The sequence below is a fragment of the Carya illinoinensis genome, chromosome 1 (assembly GCF_018687715.1).
Source record: "Carya illinoinensis cultivar Pawnee chromosome 1, C.illinoinensisPawnee_v1, whole genome shotgun sequence".
NCBI classification, from domain to species: Eukaryota; Viridiplantae; Streptophyta; class Magnoliopsida; order Fagales; family Juglandaceae; genus Carya; species Carya illinoinensis.
This window is the reverse complement of record NC_056752.1, coordinates 53885589-53906429: the sequence shown is the minus strand read 5'-3', so window position 1 is coordinate 53906429 and position 20841 is coordinate 53885589. Positions and strand designations below refer to the sequence as shown.

Sequence of the window (20841 nt, the reverse complement as noted above, 5' to 3'; positions counted from 1 at the left end):
ATATATTTATGCTCATTTTGGAGGTGGCCTAAAGAAAATTACAATTTACCGTTGATGTGAACCAAAAGGCCGCACTTAATTTGGAGGTTGAGAAATGGATGGGTAGATACGTACTGATCATCAACAGCCAGGCGGGTTAATAAAATTATAACTATATATGATTAGGTTTTGACCCACGAAAAATCTAGTTGCAATTAGCTCTTTGTTGATTAAAATGAATTGACATATCAAATACTTCACTTGAATGGAAGCCCCCCTTCTTCTTCTTCTTCTTCTTCTTCTTCTTCTTCTTCTTCTTCTTCTTCTTCTTTTATCAAAAAGTGTAAAAAAATATTGATATTGTTACGATGTTTTCTTTTAATAATTGTAATCGATGATCTCAAACTAAATTGTGCATTTATACCGATTTGTATATATGTACCAAAAATCTTTAATGCAAAGATGGTGTATCGTTATCATAAATGTCTTGTATTTTGGTCGGTTTATTGAAGAGAGATCGATATATATATACACACATGCATATCTACTATTCATTTGGATAATGCATATATATATATTATCCTAGTGCATGACATAGCACGTTGCATCATGGTGTTGGTTTTTTTTTTTTTTTAAATAATAACAATAATAATAATAAGCGATGCATTATTTTGTGGCTATCGATACGTACAAAACTTCTATCTCTCTCTCTCTCTCTCTCTCTCTCTCTGAAAATCGAGTTGATGAATCCAAAGCCGTGTCAATCACTCAACATTAGTATTTCAAACGCGAGACGGATCAACCATCTTAACCAACGACCAGTGAAATAATGCACATCGAAATTCATCATTTTCCTTAAGAAATAATAAAATAACAAGAGCAAGCAACCCCTCATCTGTATACCAAATCATCACCTGATCCGTCTCTGCAAAAACATACTTTCAGTATATATATTAACCTTTCTATAATCTCTTTAGGCCTAGCTCGTTTATTTTGATAAACTATATCATATTGTCTAATTATTATAAGTTTTTCAAACTCATACATAAAATATAATAAATAATTTAAATTTTTTAAATTTTTATATTAAAATAATTTTAAAAATATTTTATTCAATCTTCAACTCATTACATTATCTTTGTAACCAAATGAGGCCAATCCGTAAAAATCCAGCCAAATATTACAAAAAAAAAAAAGTAATAAAAATATATCCAACTAAAAAAACAAAAAAGCACATATAACTCAAGTGCAACTTAGAAATTCATTCGGATGTGAATTCATTGATTTATAACCAAGGTTCAGATCCCAAATTGTCCGAGATTTCAGACACTTACAAGGACCCTTAAATCCAATCTCGTACAGAGTGGGATATATGAACGTAGCATCCGGCCACCATATCCAGACAGCTTACAAATTATATATCGAAAACAACAAAAGAAAAGAAAAATAAAAAAATAAACAATAGTCGTGTAAAATTTTCAACCTTGGCAGGCAGCGTGCGAGATCATTTACATGGGCACCAGCTCCGCTTCTTGACGGACCTAATTGCAGATACGTTCTCAAAGCTCGATCTGAAAAACGCATCGACCTCTTCAGGGTTCACGATCTCGAAGAACTTTAGCTCGGATAGTTTTCTTTTGCACGAGGTTACCCTTCTGGGTTTCCGTGGCGCCGGGGGACAATCTAGGATCTCGGGAATTCTATGTTCCTTGGATGTCGGGGTCCGGCAACACTCGTCGTCGTCCTCCTCCTTTTTTGGTTCAACGACTACGCCAGTACCAACATCGTCGGCGATATCGTTGGATGCTTGTTCCGTCGTTTTAATCTCCACCGTGAGTCGTGGTATTTTCGACAAGTCGTGTAAGAATTCTAGATCGGTGGACATGGTCGTCGTCGTTTTTCTTGTGTGTTGGAAGGGCTGGAAATGGAGATGAGAGGTGTGGGCTATAAGCTATTTATGTAGGAAAAAGAGTTGGAATGCGTGCGTTATAAGGCAATAGGCATACATAGAGAGACAGAGAGAGAGAGAGAGAGAGAGAGATCGACGTTGGTGATTCTTTTATTTCGAGAATAGTATGTTTGCAAGGGAAATGAGCTGCTGGATGTGGATGTGGATGTGGATGTGTGACCAATATATATATATATATATATATTAACCGTGAGCTTGGGACCGGCGGGTATGATTTGGCATTTTTAGAAGTAACAATTAAAGGTAGGAAGCAGCTCGGCAGCTGAGAGGTTTGGCTCAGCTATATATCCCCGCCCGCTATAGTACTTACTTTTGGCATTTTTTGTATATATGTTGTAATTTTCACTCTGTCATTAATAATAAACTTTGTCATGTTTTGGTTCGTACTACTTATTGTTTTACCATATTTATTTTTTCATGGTAATTAACTTATAATTATGTCCAATTTCTTTCTTTTTTTAATTTTTTATTATTTATGGTATGTTGCATTGCAAATTGCTAGCTAATTTGCTATTAATTATAGAGCAATTGAGTGAGTTAAAAGAGGTTTCTTATTGCGTTGTTTTGATGGTTAGCGGCCATACTCTCCGCACATTGTTGGTCGATCTATGTGGGAGAGTATTTAGACTTTATCGGCCTCTGTGAATTTTGATAATTAGATTAATTATTTTTACAAGTTTCAAATCGACAAATTCAACATAGTCCGTTTGTAAAAAAGTGTATTCCATTATGAAAAATGTTAAAAAAAAAAAAAAAACATATTCTTTTTAGTAGGATCCACTTTTTCAAAAATGTCATCCCATATTTGTCTATAAGTTTTAAGAACTGCGTGATGTCAAGATTAGTCGAGATTTATTTTTGTTTCAAATACTTGGTGTCGATAAAAAAAAAAAAAATTAAATAACAGTACTTAAATTTAAAAAAAAAAAATTTACTAAAGTAAAGATCACACGTAAGTGACAAAAATTAACAGAACAAACCAAGTAATTAGTCATTGATCTTGGAGTGAGAATTGTGTCCAAAACATATCGAGATAGCAAGATTTCTTAATTTAAAAAAAAAAAAAAATCTTTTTCAAATTCACTTATCGACTTGTAAAATAAATCATTGATTAAATAAAAGATTACATATATATTAAATGATTTATAATTAAAAATTTGTTATAATAAGAGAGATTTTTAGGCAGACAGTAATTAATGAGACAAAAGTAGTTACCAGTGGACTACTTGGCAAAGCTACGTTGTCAAGAATAAGTGAGCACGATCGCAGGGGATGAAAAACAAGGCCTTGCGGCTTGCACGATCTGGATTAGTGGACCTTTTGCTTTTTCTTGGTTGAGTCATGTGGAACGTAAAACTTACGTTAAGGCAAAAGGTAGTAAATCTGCCGCCACTATATTCCATCCCACGCGATCCCAAGGATCGTGTGTCCACGCAAGCGTAATGTGCTCCTTCAACATTTTAAAATAAAATATATCCAACAAATTGCCATTTTTAAAATTGAACAAATTTTTTATACTGTTTATGTATTATTTATATAATTTATTCTTGTAAAAATTTATCTGCACAAATATCACTATCCAAATCTTCTATCTCATTTACTCTCTTAATTAGCATATGATTTATGGATAAAAAATTACTAAAAATTGCATATGAGTTATTAGGTAGGGCACTCTAACAACTTACATAATATTAATTTAATTTCTTGATTAAGGAAATTAAGCAACAATTATAGAATAAAAATGAAATTCCGATCCTTATATAGATTGAATTAATTGGAGGGTGACATTTAATCCCATGAGATGAGAGTGGAGGTAGTAATACTCTGTGAAAAACGGCACATCTCCATGCATAGGATACCAATTTAGAGCCTTCAATACGCCCATCTACCAGATCTCTCTCTCTCTCTCTCTCTCTCTCTCTCTCTCTCTCTCTCTCTCTCTCTCTCTCTCTCTCTGTATATATAAATAATTAAAAACAAAAAAGGGAATTAAAAAATAGGCAGAGAGAAGTTGGTTTGGGATTGGGTTTACCAAATATATACCAAACCATTATCGAAAATGAATCTTTGCACGTGAAGTGTCTGATGGTAACCAGCCCAACCCCTACCACCTTTGCTTGGTTTTCACCGCTAATCATCAGCTTAATTATCGAAGGTCAAATCTCCATTTCGACCTTTTAATATTCATTAAGTATAGCATTGAAGGAATACTATGCAGCAACGTCCAATTGTCCCCACCCACCCACCCACCCATCTACCAAATTACACCTTCTGCATGTACTATTTATTTTTTCTTCAAAATAATTATTCTCTCTCTCGTCTCTATGTTTGTTTTTATTTTTTCAACGAACAAGTAAAATCACTATAAAAAACAAAAATAAATTGTCGTAAACGACTTTTTCTTGTTAATTATTATTATCATTTTGAGACGTACAAGATGATTGTGTCGGCATTCCGTGCACTCTGAGGTAACGGTAGCGTGAACTTCAAAGCAATAAGCTTTGTAGGCGAGCCTGACAACGACATTCCCAAACCTTACCTCGTTAACCACCATTTTATTCCTCATCTATCTGAAGGTTGCTTAACAACCATAACCTTTTCTCCACTCTTCCATTTTTATTCTGTTAAAAATAAAAATAAAAATAAAACAAAACAAAACAAAATAAAGAAGACAACGGGCCAGATCCAAACAACGAAGTAACAAAGTACTACCATTTCTATAGAAAATTTACTCTTTTTTTTTTAAATAAAATAAAATTGTGTAAAATTTACATATTCTAAACCTATAAATATCATTTTTTAGAACAAACAGATCATCAAAAAGATCAAAATATTTGATTCCCATTGATGTTTGACTGGAATATTAGAAGTTTAGGTGATGATTAGTTTACTAGTATTTAATTTGCCATTGTCATTAAAAAGGCAGCATATGTATCACATGCCTGGAAAAAAAAAAAAATTGTTTCGGTTCAGTTGTAGATCAGCATAATTTTAAAAGTAGTCGACCATGAAAAGACGTACGAGATTCATACATTCATCCATGATAAAGCAGACAGTTCTGATCTACAGAGGAGATTTTTATTCCATGTTCTTTGCTTGTTAGCCTAATGATCGAACATTATATTACATGATGTTGTTCTCCATCCAGCTGTATTATTCCGATCGAACTGTACTTGGACGTATTTAAATCAATTATTATTTTAAGTCATGTAATATTAGAAGAATTAGATGGTCAAGATGATGCATGGAACACACTGGCGGCCAGTTGTACTAAGTTAATGATCATGTTCTGTTCTGGCAAATTAATTTGTTAAATTTTCAAACAAGACAATAGCGTTGATTTTAAGGAATATATAGTATGAGAAGTACTCATGATGCAACAAATTTCTTTGAGCATTTAGACTGTAACCATATATATATGTACGTACGTTCACATTAATTTACATCTACATTAGTACCATCGTACAACTTTTTAATTTTATTGTCAAAGAAAGCCGGAAACACAAGTTATAATCATTAGAGTTCAAACCAACCGACCCAGGCCGTTGCATCATGATCAGCCTATATAGGTGAGTCGTCAAGCATCAAACAAAATGCTAAAAATAGAAATAAAAGTAAAAATGTTGGGAGTTTGATAATATTTATCTATCACATCGCGCGCGCGCGTGCGGGGGGCCAATGGGCATCAACCTCGCTCATGCATCTTCTTCTGCTCTGAATTAGCTCTTTTAAAACACATGTGCGAGCTAGCTATACTGATATTTTGATGATCTGGAGCATGCACTAGTACTAATGAAGTTACGTACACGCAATATCCGGGGGGGGGGGGGGGGGGGGGGGGGGGTGGTACTAACCCCTAGCTAGCCTATTAATTGATAGGGTACGTAGAAATTTATGAGCTATAAATAGACTGTTGGATCGTAAATCAGTAACGTTTACAAAGCTGGCATCACCTGATCCTCAACTTCACCAAAGTTTATATTAATTGGTTTGTTTCAAAGTTTTTGTACCTACTCATCGTGAAAATAAAGCCTCTCCCGTGGAGTTGATGGGATTACACCTACTTATATAATTTTTCAGCTGGAGATCAATTAATATCATGGACACGCAGAAGCACAAATATAGGGATAATTCAAATATTATATATATATATATATACACATGCACCAATTACGTACAAAGCATGCAGTAATACGTGCCATGCCATTGAGCAAAAGTTAAAATAGTAATGCTGGATGTAGTTGTACATTACGTGCGTGAGTAGTGCGTAATTCTCTTAAAAAATGATGAAATATAATAATATCGTAGTTATTCATTTTTTTTTTTTAAATTACATATGCTGATTAATGTGTATCTACTGAATTTATAAAGACAATAATTGCAACAGCTAAAAGAAATGCGTAATAAGTTATAACCGCGAAAGTCACGGCCACATCGTGAGCTTCTAAATATTGTACTTCGTAGGGGACAAGATCACATAAGTGGTCCGATTTTACTTTAAAAGCTACAGACAGGTTGAACTACTAATTAACGTGCATTTACTAAATTGTTCCTTTTTACCTTAGCATTCTCGAAATTACATTAAATTAAATTGCTTATATATACATATATATATATATATATATATATATATCACACAATTCATATATCTCATATATTACGACTAATGTTATCTACCACACTCTCATCTCGCTTTTATTCTACTATATAAAATGTAATGACACATTTTTATGACCATTAGATTGGATATTTTCTATAATTCAATAATAATAAATATATCATATCTTACATATATAATAGAATAAAAATATGAAGATATTATAGTATATAAAATTTTCCGCAATATATATACTTCGTTATATGGATTTTTATACTGAGATTCGAATCCCTCTTTTCTTCTTGTCAAGACTCAAGACTCGGTGTTTTTATTCATCTCTCAGTCTATTTTTGTCCGTCTCTTCAAGGATACCTTTGTCTATATGATACGGAAAAGATTAACATGATGATCTCGCTTAAGAACTCACAAAGCTAGAGTACAAGAGAGCAGAGGATGGGAGAGAGAGACATGTCCTTGAGTGTCCATGCAAGTACCTTCAACAAGACCCTCCCAAAAAGAGGAAGAAGAAGAAACAACCACGCAATCTAACATAAGAACTACCCAAGACATCAGCCACTATCTGGCTGGTTCATAGCTAGCTCACTATATCCATAAAAACTAGTCTCCAAGCATTTACTCAGTCCAAAATTTTATAAAGGCGACTACAAATGCTTTAATAGTGTCCAGAATCGGATTATTTTCTGCTTTTCCGGATCTTCTGGTTGTTTTCCAAGATTCACTGCACAAATAAACGGAGCAAAGGAATGATAAATGAGCACCACATGAACCAACGTAAATGCTCCAAATTTGTGAAGGATAGAGCATCACAAATTGAGTGCCGACTTCTACTAGCTAGAGATACTTACAGATTTATTCTATCTAACGTCGGGTTGCTTCCTTTCTGGGAGTTGCCACTGCACTGAACATCAGCTTTAAGTTGGTTCACACTCATCCTGGGGACGTTTACCTCACCACTACTACTGCCAGTATAAGTGCCATTGAGAATATTGGTATGGACGTTATTTGGAGCACTAAAGGCCTGCAAAAGAACAGTGGCAACAGTTCCCAACATAAGTTCTGCCAGCAAATGTTTTTAATGGGCTATACATAGCTAGCAAACTACTTAGGTGCATCACCACTAACTGAATAAATTAATTTCAGCAAAATAATACCAATGAGTCAATTTTGATCATAATACCAACAGCTGGCAATTTATATGCTATGTTCTCAGAGTGTGCCGAAAACATTATACTTTTTGCCCAGTCGTGTTTCATTAATATACCCAATAGAAAGTAAATAATTATTAGAAAATATGACTTCATTCACCAACAATAAAATTTATAAACAGAGAATTTTTAAAGGAAAATATTTTAACCACAAAGGGATTACACAAAGGTAAACCCACAAACTGATTTTACTTAATGTGGTATGTCAGATTGCAAAATTACTTTTATTATAAAATAGATCTAACGGATTCCATGAAGCCACATTAGTTTGTGAGTTTACTTTGTGTAATCTCTTTGTATCTGTAACAGTTCTCATTCTAAAAATGTTCACATGCATTTCCATGCACAAACGCACAAGTTTCAACAAGAAACTCACCTCCGCTTCAGCAAGTTCCTGGCCTTTCTGGAGCGGTTGAGGTGTTCCAACATCATTGTGATATACTTTAGCTTCAAACACTTTGACGTCGTGACTATCATCCTTAATGCCTTCTCTAGGGGCTGAGCAATTTAAGTCTTCGAATGATGGCTCTACAAGGTCTTCGACCACTTCCTTGTCCACTGAACCTGAAAGGTTTGCCACTAATTTATCATCCCCAATATTAGAATTCTTCATGGAATTCATTCCATCAGATAGAAAGCAACCATTGTCTGGTTCCAACTCCACCTTTTCAATCTCTTTTTCTTCCAAAGGATTATTCAAATCTCTTGCTTCTCCTAAACTACTTCCATTCAAGTTATCGACTGTTACATTGTCAGGCAGTAATGGAAACACTTCTACCTTAACATCCGCTGCTATGGGATTTACTTTTGCCTCAGGTGCTGACAGTTTTTCCTCAATATTCCTCTCTGATTCTGAAGGTTTACTGACTTGGTACTCAGTACATGTCAGTTTGGTAGAATTGATGCTTTTCCCATTGTCAGGCACCCGATATTCTGCTACATTCCCATCAGAGACTAAGACTTGCTCTTCCTCTGCAGTTGTAAGAGTCAATTTTGCCATTGATGCTGCCCATTCTTCCTCAAGATGTTTCTCTGCTCCTGTGAGTTCACTTACTTGCAACTCTAAATAAGTTGGTCCATCAGATTTTCGGTCTTTCAATTCTACCTCGTTTCCATTTACAATTCGCCCACTTTCAAACACCTGATAGTCAGGTCCAGTATTATGCCCATCAGAACCTAACCCATCAGAACCTGATACCAGTTCTTCACTTGTTCCCTGCTGATGATTAAATATAAGCTGAGTTTCATTGAATTTTAAAAACAAAGTTTGAGGTTCACTGGCAATTGAACACAATGGGTCTTGTACCAAGAAATGATCATTGCTCCGTTGTTCCAAGAACTGATCACTGCCCTGTTCCTCAGGACTCAACTTAGCAGGGCCCAGCACTCTATTTTCCTGGATTATGTCTCTAACAATCTCCCGCACTGTGTAGAAAGACCCACCGACTTCCTTGTGTGTGAGATTAAGTGATGGGAAATTCCCACTGTTTGACTTCTGATATCTGAAAGCAAGATTTCCAAATAAATGGTATATTAAGGTTTCAGAAATCCATTTTCACGAGAATATGGCAACCAGGAAGTTAAAGGGGTTGGCAAAGGTATTGCACCTTTAGCTTACAAATAATCCTTCTAAAAGAAAAAAAATGTATATGTTTGACCAGATATACTAGACCTAATGAAAATTAGTACCACAAAACATTTTTTTTTATATATAAGTAGTACCACAAAACAATTGATTATAGGCTAATATCTTTTTTTATTGGTAATCGATTATAGACTAATATAATAGGCAATTTCCATTTAGTTATATAACACACCACATTATGAATCGATTCAAATTAACAATTTTTTTTTTATAGGCAGCCGGTGTCTGGGAAAAGCATCCCGACTAATCCCATGGCTGCACAGGCACTCGGCAAGGAGTTTCTCACAAGTGTACCCCGGGTAATTGAAGAGAAAAATCCCGCAGTCCAATGGCTCTTAAAGATTGTTTGCACCTAGTGGAATTCGAACCTTGGACCTTGGAGGGAGCATACCACCAAGACTGAGGCTTTTACCACTTGAGCCAACCCTAGGCCTTCCAATTAACTTAAAATGGGCTTTGTCACTACAATGGAGTTGCTAATGGTTTTTGCATTGCATGCATCAACTCACTATATAAATAAGTTAATGACAATAGTTTATAGCTTCTCACATGATATTAAAAGTTTTCATTCAAACTGGACATGATATTAAAGTGAAAAAATCGCAGCATTTTGTGTTTATGTATCCATATAGTTTTCTATATGATATATCTATATAATTTGATGTTAGTTTAACATAATAAAATTGCCAACCTTTTTTTTTATACGTAAACATGATAAAAATACAACTAATCCACTGAAACCTCATTTCCCAATCCACTGAAACCTCATTTCCCAAATTCCCTGAAATTTATTTAGCAGGTGGTTAGAGTCAGTCCCCAAGCTGGCTTTTACTATGTTAAAGGATCAAGGCAACGACTTACAACTCAAATATTCTGTAACACGTCACATCATTCTCAATAACATAATATACTACAATTAAAAGAAGATAATTCAAAAGAGACGCTGCTTGGTAAATATGTTACAGCATGAGAGAAAAACATCCAGAAAAGAGAATACACACGAGATTCAATTATGAAGGAATAGAGGGAGAGGTGGGAATGATCAGGGATGATATGTATGATTAGAAAAATGCCTTTACACCACCTAAGCAGGGCATCTAATATCAGTGACTCAAATAAAACCACAACTTTTTTTGAGATAATTTATGAATAAAGGAAAGCAGTAATGCAATTACTTCTTTATAAACGATTCAACCATTGCCTTCCTCTCCTCCTTTGAACGCCGAATCCGAGATTTCCTCCCTTCAGAGTCATTTTTTCTAGCCAGGGCAAACGTTTGACCAACCCAGCCACCCTTCACAGCATACATAATGTTTAGAAGCTCACCACCTTTATATTGCAAACCTAAAAGTAACACAAAGAACATCAGAGAATTCTTGTTCTAAAAATCTTCCATTCCGAGCATGCGTAAGCTAGAAGTACCAGAAATCTGACAAGAAGGATCTTCTGAACAAAACCAACATGGGAAATTTACATTCGTGAAAATTTATGGTAGAGTTTTAGAAGGCCATGCGCATGGCCTCCTTGTAACAAATTATCATTGAAACGGAAACACTACGAGACGAAATTCTTATAGGTCAACATAGGTAACCATCATGTGGAATTAAAAAGCATATTCGCGTATGGTGGTTGAATCCCATACAGGATTCGACCCAAAACAGCAGAGGTACTAATAAAAGAAAACCCAAAAACCAAAGCAATAATGTAATGATTCTAATGCTTGCATTGGAAGTTTACTTGCGGCAGAAAAAGTTCCAGGAGATGATAACAGAATCAAGCAACAGTATAGAGATTGGGAGTGAGAGGACCACACACATGAACAATCCACCACAAAATGAGGTAAAAGATATAGAAAACCCAGTAATCGAAAGTAACGAAAAAAATTAATTCATGCACAAATTGGTTTCAACTGAAAAAAAAAAAAAAAAAAAAAAAAAAGGAAATGATAACAGAATTGAAGCAATGTGCTTGAGAGTTGGAGCATCACCTGGACACGAGAGAGAGGAGAGAGAAGAGAGAGACTAGGCTTTAGCGTTGTGGGAAGAAAAACCCTACTGCCAGCACAGTAAGATGGTAGAGAGGTTCACGCTGGAACCATAAGCACTCCTATTGGTCAAGAGGAGGGCGGAAGTTTGGGGATAAAGAAGGAAAGTGGGCTACCTATATTGGGCTTGAATAAGATTCAGTTTATCCCAATTGACATTCTCATTATCAGCCCAACTTGGGTTATGCCGTTTGGAGTAAAACCCGTGGATCTTTTTTTTTGATAAGTAGTAAAACCCGTGGATCTATACGTTGAGAAGCTCGGATTTGCATTTTACCTATGATGATGATGATGAATTTTGCAGAATAGAGCGCGTCACAAACTAATGCAGAATTTTGCACTTTTTGCATTTGCGCTCTGCATATTTTCTAGATTGATTCTATGATTTGCACGGAAAAATGATTTATATAAATCTCAAAATAGATAAGTCTAATGTAGTTCATTTGTAAATAAGTCAACCCCATCTCAAAAAGTGTAAAAAACTTTTCTTTTTTGTGAGAGAGGGGAAAAAGGGGGGGGGGGGGGGGGGGGGGGGTGTTCCAGCTAGACATCGTAGTAGTAGCATACTCACTTTGGAACTTCTGTTTTCAAAAAAGAAAGCACCCCCCCCAACAAAAAAAAAAAAAACATCTTTGGACCCATGTTAGTCACCTTCCGCACACAATACAAACATAACCCCGCACACTGTCGTTGTGCGGGAAAAAGAAAATGATTTTAAGATAGCCAGTTCAAAGCGTAAAAGCAGCCACTATTCTTATCAAAATTGTCATTGCTTTCGTAGAATGAATATACATTAACGAAAGAATTGCAGCTTTTACTCACTAAATTTAATATTCTAAATGGAAACAAAAAACAAAACAAAAAAGTTCAATGGATGTTGGGCACTTCTCAAAACCCAATGTTCATGGTGCTGCTTGAAATGACCGACTGAAAAGGCCTCAGAAGGCTAGCGAGCTGCTCTTTCTGGGAAAGTTCCTCATTTCTCCCCTCCAGTTCACTAGTGTATGTGTGTTTAGTAAAACCGAGAAAAACTCGAACTGCCATTTTTGTTATGAACAACCTCGATGCTGTTAGAAAGAATTATGCTTTTCCTCAAATCTGCAAGGGCGTTTTCCAGTTTGCAAGCTCTGAAAAATAGGTTCAGTGACCATTTTAGGAGTCGAGTGCTCCTAAAGTAGACATGAGATGTTCGTATAATATACTTTCTATTTTCCAAGTGGCTTCTGTTTGTAACCATGCTTCATCCTTTCGAACAGTTTCTCTTTTGTTTTTCGCTTCTTGTCCATCTTCAGCCTATATCTTTCTTCCCTCTCCCTTTCATATATCCCTTGCCAATGCACTTCCCCTGTCAATGGCCACAACCACATATTGTGTGGATGGTCTTCATCGTCTGCCGCCTCAGCTAATTCCTCATCCATACTCTTCAACAATGTAAAATTAAAGTATTTTGCCCACATGAATCCCTTTCGTTGTTCAACTGGGTGCTGCTCTTCCAGTGAACCAACGTGTGGGTCTATGTAAACCATCTTCCTGCCACTATGATAAGCCCATACATTGACCAGGAGTTCCAATACACGACAGTAACAGTGCCTTTTCTGTTTTGATAATTAAACAAGCAAAAGTTAGGGCAATAAAGCTCCCACTGGGACCTGAAAATCAACCAAATCCATACCCATCCTACTTGCCTCAAGCTCTGAAGATCCCAGTAAGCACATACTTATTTTACTGGAATTGATGTGCAAGGCATTAAGAGAATCAACAAACATCCTGCAGTTCAATGAGAATTTTTCACTAGGTTTCATCTACAATTGACCACGAGTGCCTTCAATGCAATGTGCCATGTGAAAATAAACTTAAAAACTGCAAAGGCCAAATGTCACAAATTCAGATTCTCTGCAAATTACCGTGAAAACATTATGAACTCCAGAAAGGAAGGGGTTGGCATCACCCAGCTATGCAAAGCAGACCAGTGGTAACCATCTTCTGGCATGGGTGGAAGAGCTTCTAGATACAGTGGCAATGCGTACATCCGGCGGAATGCATCTTCAAAAGCAGACCTATAAGTATTTTAATTTAAACAAAGTGAAATCCAAAATAACATCCATCTTGATAAACACACACAGAGACCCACAATTGGGGTACACAATAACCAAAATTCCTAGTCCAATCATAATGGATTTGCAGAAAGGGCAAACCTCTACCTTTCATACTAAAACTGAGTACTATAAAAGCGAATGTGGAACCGGTCTTTTCCATGCATGCTTAAAACTACTTTAGTATTTAATGGTCCAAGAGTCTGCACCTTTATCAACTCCAATGGCAACTCAAAACCATTCTATCAAATTGGTTCCAATTACAGCAGTCATTTTTTTTTTGTAAGTAGTACAGCAGTCGTTACTTTTACTATTAGAAAGATCACCTACATAAATACAAGAAGATGTAAATAGCCACACCCTTCCTGCAGAATGATATAGACATGAGCAGAACAGAGAACTTCTAGACTTTTCTGTGCGTAACCATAACATTACAACTAATGCTCAAAACATGCCTGCAGTGTCCTCCATTTAAGATGTCACAAATGGACCAAAACGTGAGTGCACCATTGCTTCCAGTGACTCCATCCATGTCCATGCGCGCCCAAAAGTATATTACATCTCCTTTAGTGTTCTCTTGTATTGTTTCTTCCAAAACCTTCTCAGCTTTTAAGGACAGTGAAGCCTGCTTAAGGAAATGGGGGCTGAGCAATAATTGCAGATTATAAAAAGAAGTCGGAAGTGATAAAATTTCAAGCAGAATATACGAGGTTCAGCAGCATTTTTAAAAAAATATTTTAAATTCTTTTCCCTCCAAAAGTCCTTTTCTTCTGTTGAAACTTGAAAGGGTCACTTCTGATGCCAAAAATTATTTCATGCACATAACTAGGAAAATTTGAATACAAAAGTAAAATTTGAATACACGAAATACCTTCCTACCAGCAGCACGCCAAGATTGGAATCCAATCCAAGGTCTTCCGTGAATGTTATCCACCCTATTTGCAATAGAGAACATTCCCCCAGCCTCACAGAGAATATCCTGATAGTACGAGTAATTCAAAATGGGAAGTCGCCCAACTGCATCAATATCATCTGATCTCAACCTCCGTGCTCTTGAAGACTGCCAGATTCAAATGTTAGATGATTTGAATATAAATGAGTATGAAATGAGTCCTTCAAAACAAATTACCGTTTTCAAGTATAGCTTATATTTGAAAGAAAATAACAAACAAGGAGGTTTCATCAAACCATACAAACTAGAGCACTTGAATGATAAACAAAATCAACATATCAAAACTATAGATACAAATGAAAACTGCAGTATCAAGAATTATTTGTATAAAACAATTGGATCCCCAGGAAGGGATAGCAGGAGGAAAAAGAAAACAGGAATATTGATCAGTAAAAATATATTAACATAAAGATAAAGGAACTCACAAGGCTTAAACCACGGTACAAAGAACCATGGTGCAAGAATGGCCAGGACCCAGCTCCACTGTAAATCTCATAAATGCACACCAGCTGACCCATCCTCTCAAGCTCTCCCTCATCCCTTTCATTTGCTTCAAACCTGAGTTTTTCAGATTTTCGAGCAATACGATAAATCTCATCCCAATCACCAAGGTTTCTCTCCATTCTTTCGTCGAGCTAAAGATCAAGAAAATAACTCTGTTTCAGCTGTCTTTAAAAATAAAAGGACAATAACTTCAAATACAGAATATTTGAAGTGGGAGTGGGGCAGAGAGGAGACAAGGCACAGTAATTATAACAGAATGCCATACCGCCTCCATTTCTACCCTCTCAATTTCTTCACAAATTTCTATTTCTCTCAAAACATCCCAATCGAGTTTAGTGGGGATATCTTGTGGCAGAATCTCAGTTCCATTCTCAGCATAGGTTGATGACTTAGTAAAATTGATGAACTCTTCTTCAAGGGCATGAACAACACTAAACATCCCCATTGAAGTAGAATGCTCGTCACTGTTTCGCTTGGCCCCATTTTTGAGTTCTATTTCCTCCCTGAACAGATTCCACTCCCATGCCCCCTGCTGAAGCTGAGAAGGACCTGGCAGCATGGCATCTGATGGGAAATTGAGTACATTTTCCAGTAACCTCCCATAACCAGTTATGCATTCTGATGCCAGCATATTCTTAGCAAGCAGTCTTCCAGAGGAAGCAACTGCTTGAGCAAACTTAGAGAGTTTTCCACTTGAAATCAGGAGGGAGAAAGCCCTCATCAAAGCATCAGGGTTATGCTTTGGAAACAATAAGCCATGAACCCCATCAACAACCTGTGAATTCAAAGACCAATTTGCAAATGTAAGAAAGAGAACTGAATACATCCCCCACAAACTAAAGCAATCATTGAACTGTAGGAAAAATAACTAGAATGAACTCACATATTTTTTGAAGATGGGAAAATCAGGTGCGATAATGGGGATTCTAAAGGTCATGGCTCGGATAAGCAAAGAAGGAAAATTTTGTCCATCTTGGTTGGAACCATAGAGAACAATATCAGCCATTAATAACACACTGTTCACATCACTATTCAAGCTATAGTGCCTTACAGAACCAGGAAGAAGCCCTAGACGTGAAGCCACTTCCTACACATAAAAAATAAATAAATACATAACCAATTCACAATACATAGAAGATACTCAAGCATCATGGGCTGAGTTGAACACATAAAAAGATTTCCTATATGCAATGTAAATCAATAAACCATCTTCATCTTTCTACAGCTTCAATAAATTACTTTCCTTTCTAGTATTTTTCTCATAAGACAAAAGAAAATAATAATATTTGTGAATGCGCATGAGTGTAAGTTTATTAAGGAACTGCAAATGGTGAATTTGTATAACCAAATGAATCCAAAAGTCTTCATTAAGCTTTGAAAAAAGGAAAGATCAAGCTTTTTAGTTTCACAATTCATGACAAACATTACAACCAAATCACCTGAACTAGGAAGTACATTTAAGGACAAAATTGCATTTATATTGTGATGATTGCATAAGCTAGTTAGAATGCATCTCATCCATTTTAAAAGTTGAGCCATACTACTTTACGGCATTATGATGCAGTCATTTAATTTATCAGATATTTGCCAGCCATTATGTTGGAAGGTAAAAGTATGATATTAATAGAAGAAAGAGCATAATCTATCACAATGCACCAATAAGCAACTAGCTACCTGTAAAGCATCATCATATCCATCAGTGGAATTACCACATAGAAACACAAATTTAAAGGTGCCTCCTGAATCTGTCCGCTTTGCATATTTTATTAGCAGCGGTCCTATGGCATGCATTGCTACAGCACATTCCCATGATAGGTCATTGTAGAAGAAGGAGCTTCCAATAACTAGGACCAGCATGTCATATGTACTAAATCCATTGTTCTTCCTTAATTGGTACTTGGAGTGGGTATTGCTGTAGCTTTCAGCAGCCCAGACGTCTACTGGTGATCCAGGAATCACAAAGAAGTTCCCAGCATCAAGAACAGTATATAACAGCTGATACAAGAAGGAACAAAATTGAGAAGTGGAAATTGAAAGTCCAATTCAAATCCCTTCAGAAACAAAGTGTGGTAGGAAGATATTGTGTACATTAGTTTGCAGATTACCGGCAGAGTGAACTCTGGAAACACGACGACACTAGCTCTACTAAAAGCAGTTTTCCAATGGGAAACAAGATACTTCCAGCCCATTTCCTCATATGCTGAAAGACGATTTGCAAGTGTATCTTCTTGAATTATCCATACAAGTGGTACTGAACAAAAAGGCTCCTGCATAAGGCTGCATGCAGATAAAACTCACTAATTATAACATCTCAAACTAAAGTAACACTAGCTATATTTCTTTTTTTTCCTATAAAACTGGAGAGAGAGAGAGAGAGAGAGAGAGAGAGAGAGAGAGAGAGAGAGAGAGATGTTTGCAAAAGTAAATGGTATATTGCCAAAGCACATCAAGCATAATACAATGTGTCATGAAAGAGAACTACTCTCAATCATGGTTATAAGCCTTAGTGAGCTACATGGAGATGCTCAACAAACCCCGAAATGGCTTCTTTTGCTTCAAGAGAATCAACAATGATGCCTTCAAAACTGTAAAAAAGAAAAGATCTCCAGTAAACCAAGTGGTTAAAAATAATAGAAAAAAGTCTGATTAAGAATAAATTGCACTCCAAATAGAGTTCCCCCCTTCCCCCACCACCAAAAAAAGAAACAAGAATGCATAACCCCATCCCCCAAAAGAATCAAAATCAAACATACATTGACCAATCTATATGGCCATATTGCTCAGGACCTAATATTGAAAGCCGGCCACCTATTTGCTCCCACATTGAACGTGCTTTTCCATCATCCAGTGCAAAAATCTGTTGGATAAGCATTGTGAGAATGCATAAGCTTTTCAGAACCGGCAGTTCACAATACTGGTCAGCACTTTAAAAATCTAGGTGCCCCAATTTTATTTATAAATGACATATTTCCATGAGGATCAATGCATGAACTTGTATCAACATGCCCCTTTTATACCCAACTGCATCACCATATTAAATAAGCATTTCAAGTTTCAACATGTCTTTTCTCATAAAATGGAGAAACAATGGCGACTACCTAAAACAGTGGTAATAGATATTTCACAGAAATGTAAGAGCCACTCACCTTAAGCACATATCCCAGTTTCTGTAAATTCTTCACCAGCGTAATCAACATCAATGATTGTGGACTTTTCTTCATGTTTCCAAGAATCTGACAATCATCCAAAGAACGTGCAAACCATTCTAATGCGGGAAACAAAACAAATCAAATAAGAGATAGCATGAACTTTTATTAACAATGAAGTGGCCTCCACATTCATACTAATGCACTTGGCCTCCACTTTCTTATCAATTAAGTGCAAGCACTCAACTAACCATGAAATCTTATTATCATCTACTTCAATTTGCTATCATCTACTTCTAAACCTCAAGAAATTGAGTTAATTAGTTCACCAAGGTCTTCTATAAGAGATAGCATTACAAACATAGAGACCATAGGCACAGGCTAGTTCCATAATTTAAAACTTGAAGAAATAGTGCTATCATATTAGGATTTTTATTACTTATAAAAAAAAATATCAGGCTATGCCTAATAGCATGAATTAGGAATAATATTGTTGCTTGATCTCCACTTAGGTGCTCTCTCTTGTATACTTCCTGTGTAGTTGGGCTATGCCTAATTACGTGACTTTTAATAAATTTCTTACTTATCAAAAAAATATATATATCAGGGTTTTTATTGACAAGTATGGAGGTCAAGAGACAATATTATTTAAATGAAAATTCTACTAGCAGGCCTACACCACACACCTGCTGAGGGGCAAAAAAAATAAAAAGATAAAAAATAAAGACTCACATCAGCAGGTCTGTTGTTTAAGGCTGCTAAGTAAAAGAAATATATTTAAATATAACAAATATCCATTGTTCCACTAGCAGATACATTGCCAATAGAAGACATTTTAAAATTTGCTCAGACTTCCAAAAACCTCGATGACTTTCCACTTCCATTCAAACAATGTATCACTAGAACATTAGATCCAGTTACTGCTGCAAACAGGAAAATCAGGTTATGGAGGATTTATATTGACTTCAAATTTTAGTTAGATTAGTTTTTACCAGTCTCACAAAGTAAGCTCTCTCTAGTCACCAAGCCTCGTACAATTAGGGGAGCATGTGGCATTGTCTTGGAAGACAGCCAAACTGTCTACTATCATTTTTTAAATGCATCAAAGCGTCATCTCAAGGATCATGCTTTACTCTAATGGCCTTTAAAAGAGCATGCTAATGGTGAGTAAGTTTTTATTTCAATTGACTTGCCATCAAATTTAATATCAGTCAAGGGAGAAAAATATTAAATTTTTGTTTAAATTTTTCTATGGAATTGGTCATTTCAACACTAATCTATGGTGTCCCATTCACTCTGTCATTTTTTGTTCTCTGCAGAACAATGTGCCATTTTTCTGCTCACAGTAACTGCATAATTATTGAACTCCTAAGAGCCCAAGCGGTCTTTACAATGTTCACATCTCCTAACTAGCAAATAAGTACATACCGATTTGCTTGGAAGATCATAATGTTGGAAAATACACGTCGTCCAGTTGATACGTTAAAAACCATAACATCATGAGACATGAAGTTAAGATTTCAATGTTTTCCCTAGTGTTCAGTTTTTACAGAAACTAAACTCAGCATCAATGCGAGTTTTGAAATTCCAATGTACTAAATAACCATTTCCGCTCTAGGACTGAAGCCACGACTAGCTGTCTATCATTTCCATTCATATAAATGCTTAAACATTAGTGACTTCATTGAGCTTATAAGTGAACTTTGCTAATTCCAAAGAAGTTAACAAAATTCGCCTCAAAGAATGCAAACAATCTCAACGCCAAATATAAATGAAAATAACATTCAAACAGAACTTACAAGAGCGAGTCTCGGTGCCCTCAGCCCAATCCTCGGCTTCGATCGCAATGGATCGAGCCCATCTCTCCGAGAAACCATAGCCGGCACGAACTTCAACGTACTCCCAAACCTCAATCCCTCCCTCAGTGACCTCCCTCTCTCGCCACCCTGCCTGAACACCGACGTGATCGAGCTCTGCAACATCATGGACGCCATCGCGAACAGGAACACCGCGAGGATCACCACGGAGTAGAACGCCGACTTTCCCTTCAGCCAGAGCAAGCCCTTGCGGTTAAAGCGGCTGTGGTGAGATCGGCCGCGGTGAAGCGGCGAATGATCCGAGTCAGCCTTGGCTCGGTTGCGGTAATGGCTAGGGTTCCGTTTGAGAGGAAAGCGGTCGCGGATCGAGTGGAACCCCAGATCATTGCCGGAGCCGGCTAGACAGCCTTCATTGTCAAGTGACTCGGGTGTAGATGTGTTGCGGCCCATGCGGGACTTTCTCGGGAAAATGATGGAAAGTTGGAAGGTTAGCGACGCAAATTGGAAGAGAAAGTTGACAGAAGAACTGTAAGAGTAGGCAAGTTGCAACTGAGGATGGAGGAGTTCGCCAACGTGCATGAACCCAGAGTAGTATAACCTTTCAATTTTCTTTTATCTCCTTTCTGCGCTTTCCCACGCGTCAATTGGAAACAAGCTCGAACGTTGCGCGGCATTTTCTTTTGTCGTTGTTATTAATATATTATTGAGTTTGTTTGTTTTATCTTTGAAAATAAATTATTTACAAATCTTATTTTATTTTTTAAGCCCCAACATGGTTGAAAATTGAAATCATCGATTTCGAAGTGGAAAATTTCTAAACAACTTCTTACCATCCCCACAGCCTCCGCACATCATATTTTTTTATTATT

General features: G+C 36.4%; 3 protein-coding genes across 9 annotated transcripts; all 3 read right to left on the bottom strand.

The window, feature by feature from the left end:
- Positions 1-1217: 1217 nt before the first annotated feature.
- LOC122287782 (cyclin-dependent protein kinase inhibitor SMR1-like) lies at positions 1218-2092 on the bottom strand. Its single transcript, XM_043095520.1, has one exon. The coding sequence runs from the start codon at positions 1862-1864 to the stop codon at positions 1484-1486; it is 381 nt and encodes a 126-aa protein (XP_042951454.1). The 5' UTR covers positions 1865-2092; the 3' UTR covers positions 1218-1483.
- A 4836-nt stretch (positions 2093-6928) lies between these two features.
- Positions 6929-11559, bottom strand: LOC122287746. Of its 3 annotated transcripts, none has more exons than XM_043095518.1 (6): positions 11404-11559; positions 10592-10760; positions 9078-9273; positions 8148-8990; positions 7412-7584; positions 6929-7284 (listed from the first exon to the last, which is right to left on the bottom strand). In XM_043095518.1, the coding sequence occupies exons 2-6, from the start codon at positions 10723-10725 to the stop codon at positions 7179-7181; spliced, it is 1452 nt and encodes a 483-aa protein (XP_042951452.1). In that variant the 5' UTR covers positions 10726-10760; positions 11404-11559; the 3' UTR covers positions 6929-7178. The 3 variants fall into 3 exon arrangements, with proteins under 3 accessions (XP_042951452.1, XP_042951453.1, XP_042951451.1); XM_043095519.1 differs by having other exon boundaries at positions 8148-8987; XM_043095517.1 differs by having other exon boundaries at positions 8148-9273.
- A 628-nt stretch (positions 11560-12187) lies between these two features.
- On the bottom strand, positions 12188-20813 carry LOC122287658. Of its 5 annotated transcripts, none has more exons than XM_043095510.1 (14): positions 19955-20807; positions 18156-18242; positions 17797-17866; positions 17525-17594; positions 17115-17286; positions 16684-17004; positions 15893-16096; positions 15275-15784; positions 14931-15140; positions 14425-14613; positions 14009-14178; positions 13365-13517; positions 13146-13227; positions 12188-13055 (listed from the first exon to the last, which is right to left on the bottom strand). In XM_043095510.1, the coding sequence occupies exons 1-14, from the start codon at positions 20549-20551 to the stop codon at positions 12666-12668; spliced, it is 3225 nt and encodes a 1074-aa protein (XP_042951444.1). In that variant the 5' UTR covers positions 20552-20807; the 3' UTR covers positions 12188-12665. The 5 variants fall into 5 exon arrangements, 4 of the variants coding, with proteins under 4 accessions (XP_042951444.1, XP_042951443.1, XP_042951446.1 ...); XM_043095509.1 differs by having other exon boundaries at positions 17544-17594; positions 17763-17866; positions 19955-20806; XM_043095512.1 differs by having other exon boundaries at positions 17544-17594; positions 17763-17866; positions 18156-18274; positions 19955-20086.
- Between the last annotated feature and the right edge of the window lie 28 nt (positions 20814-20841).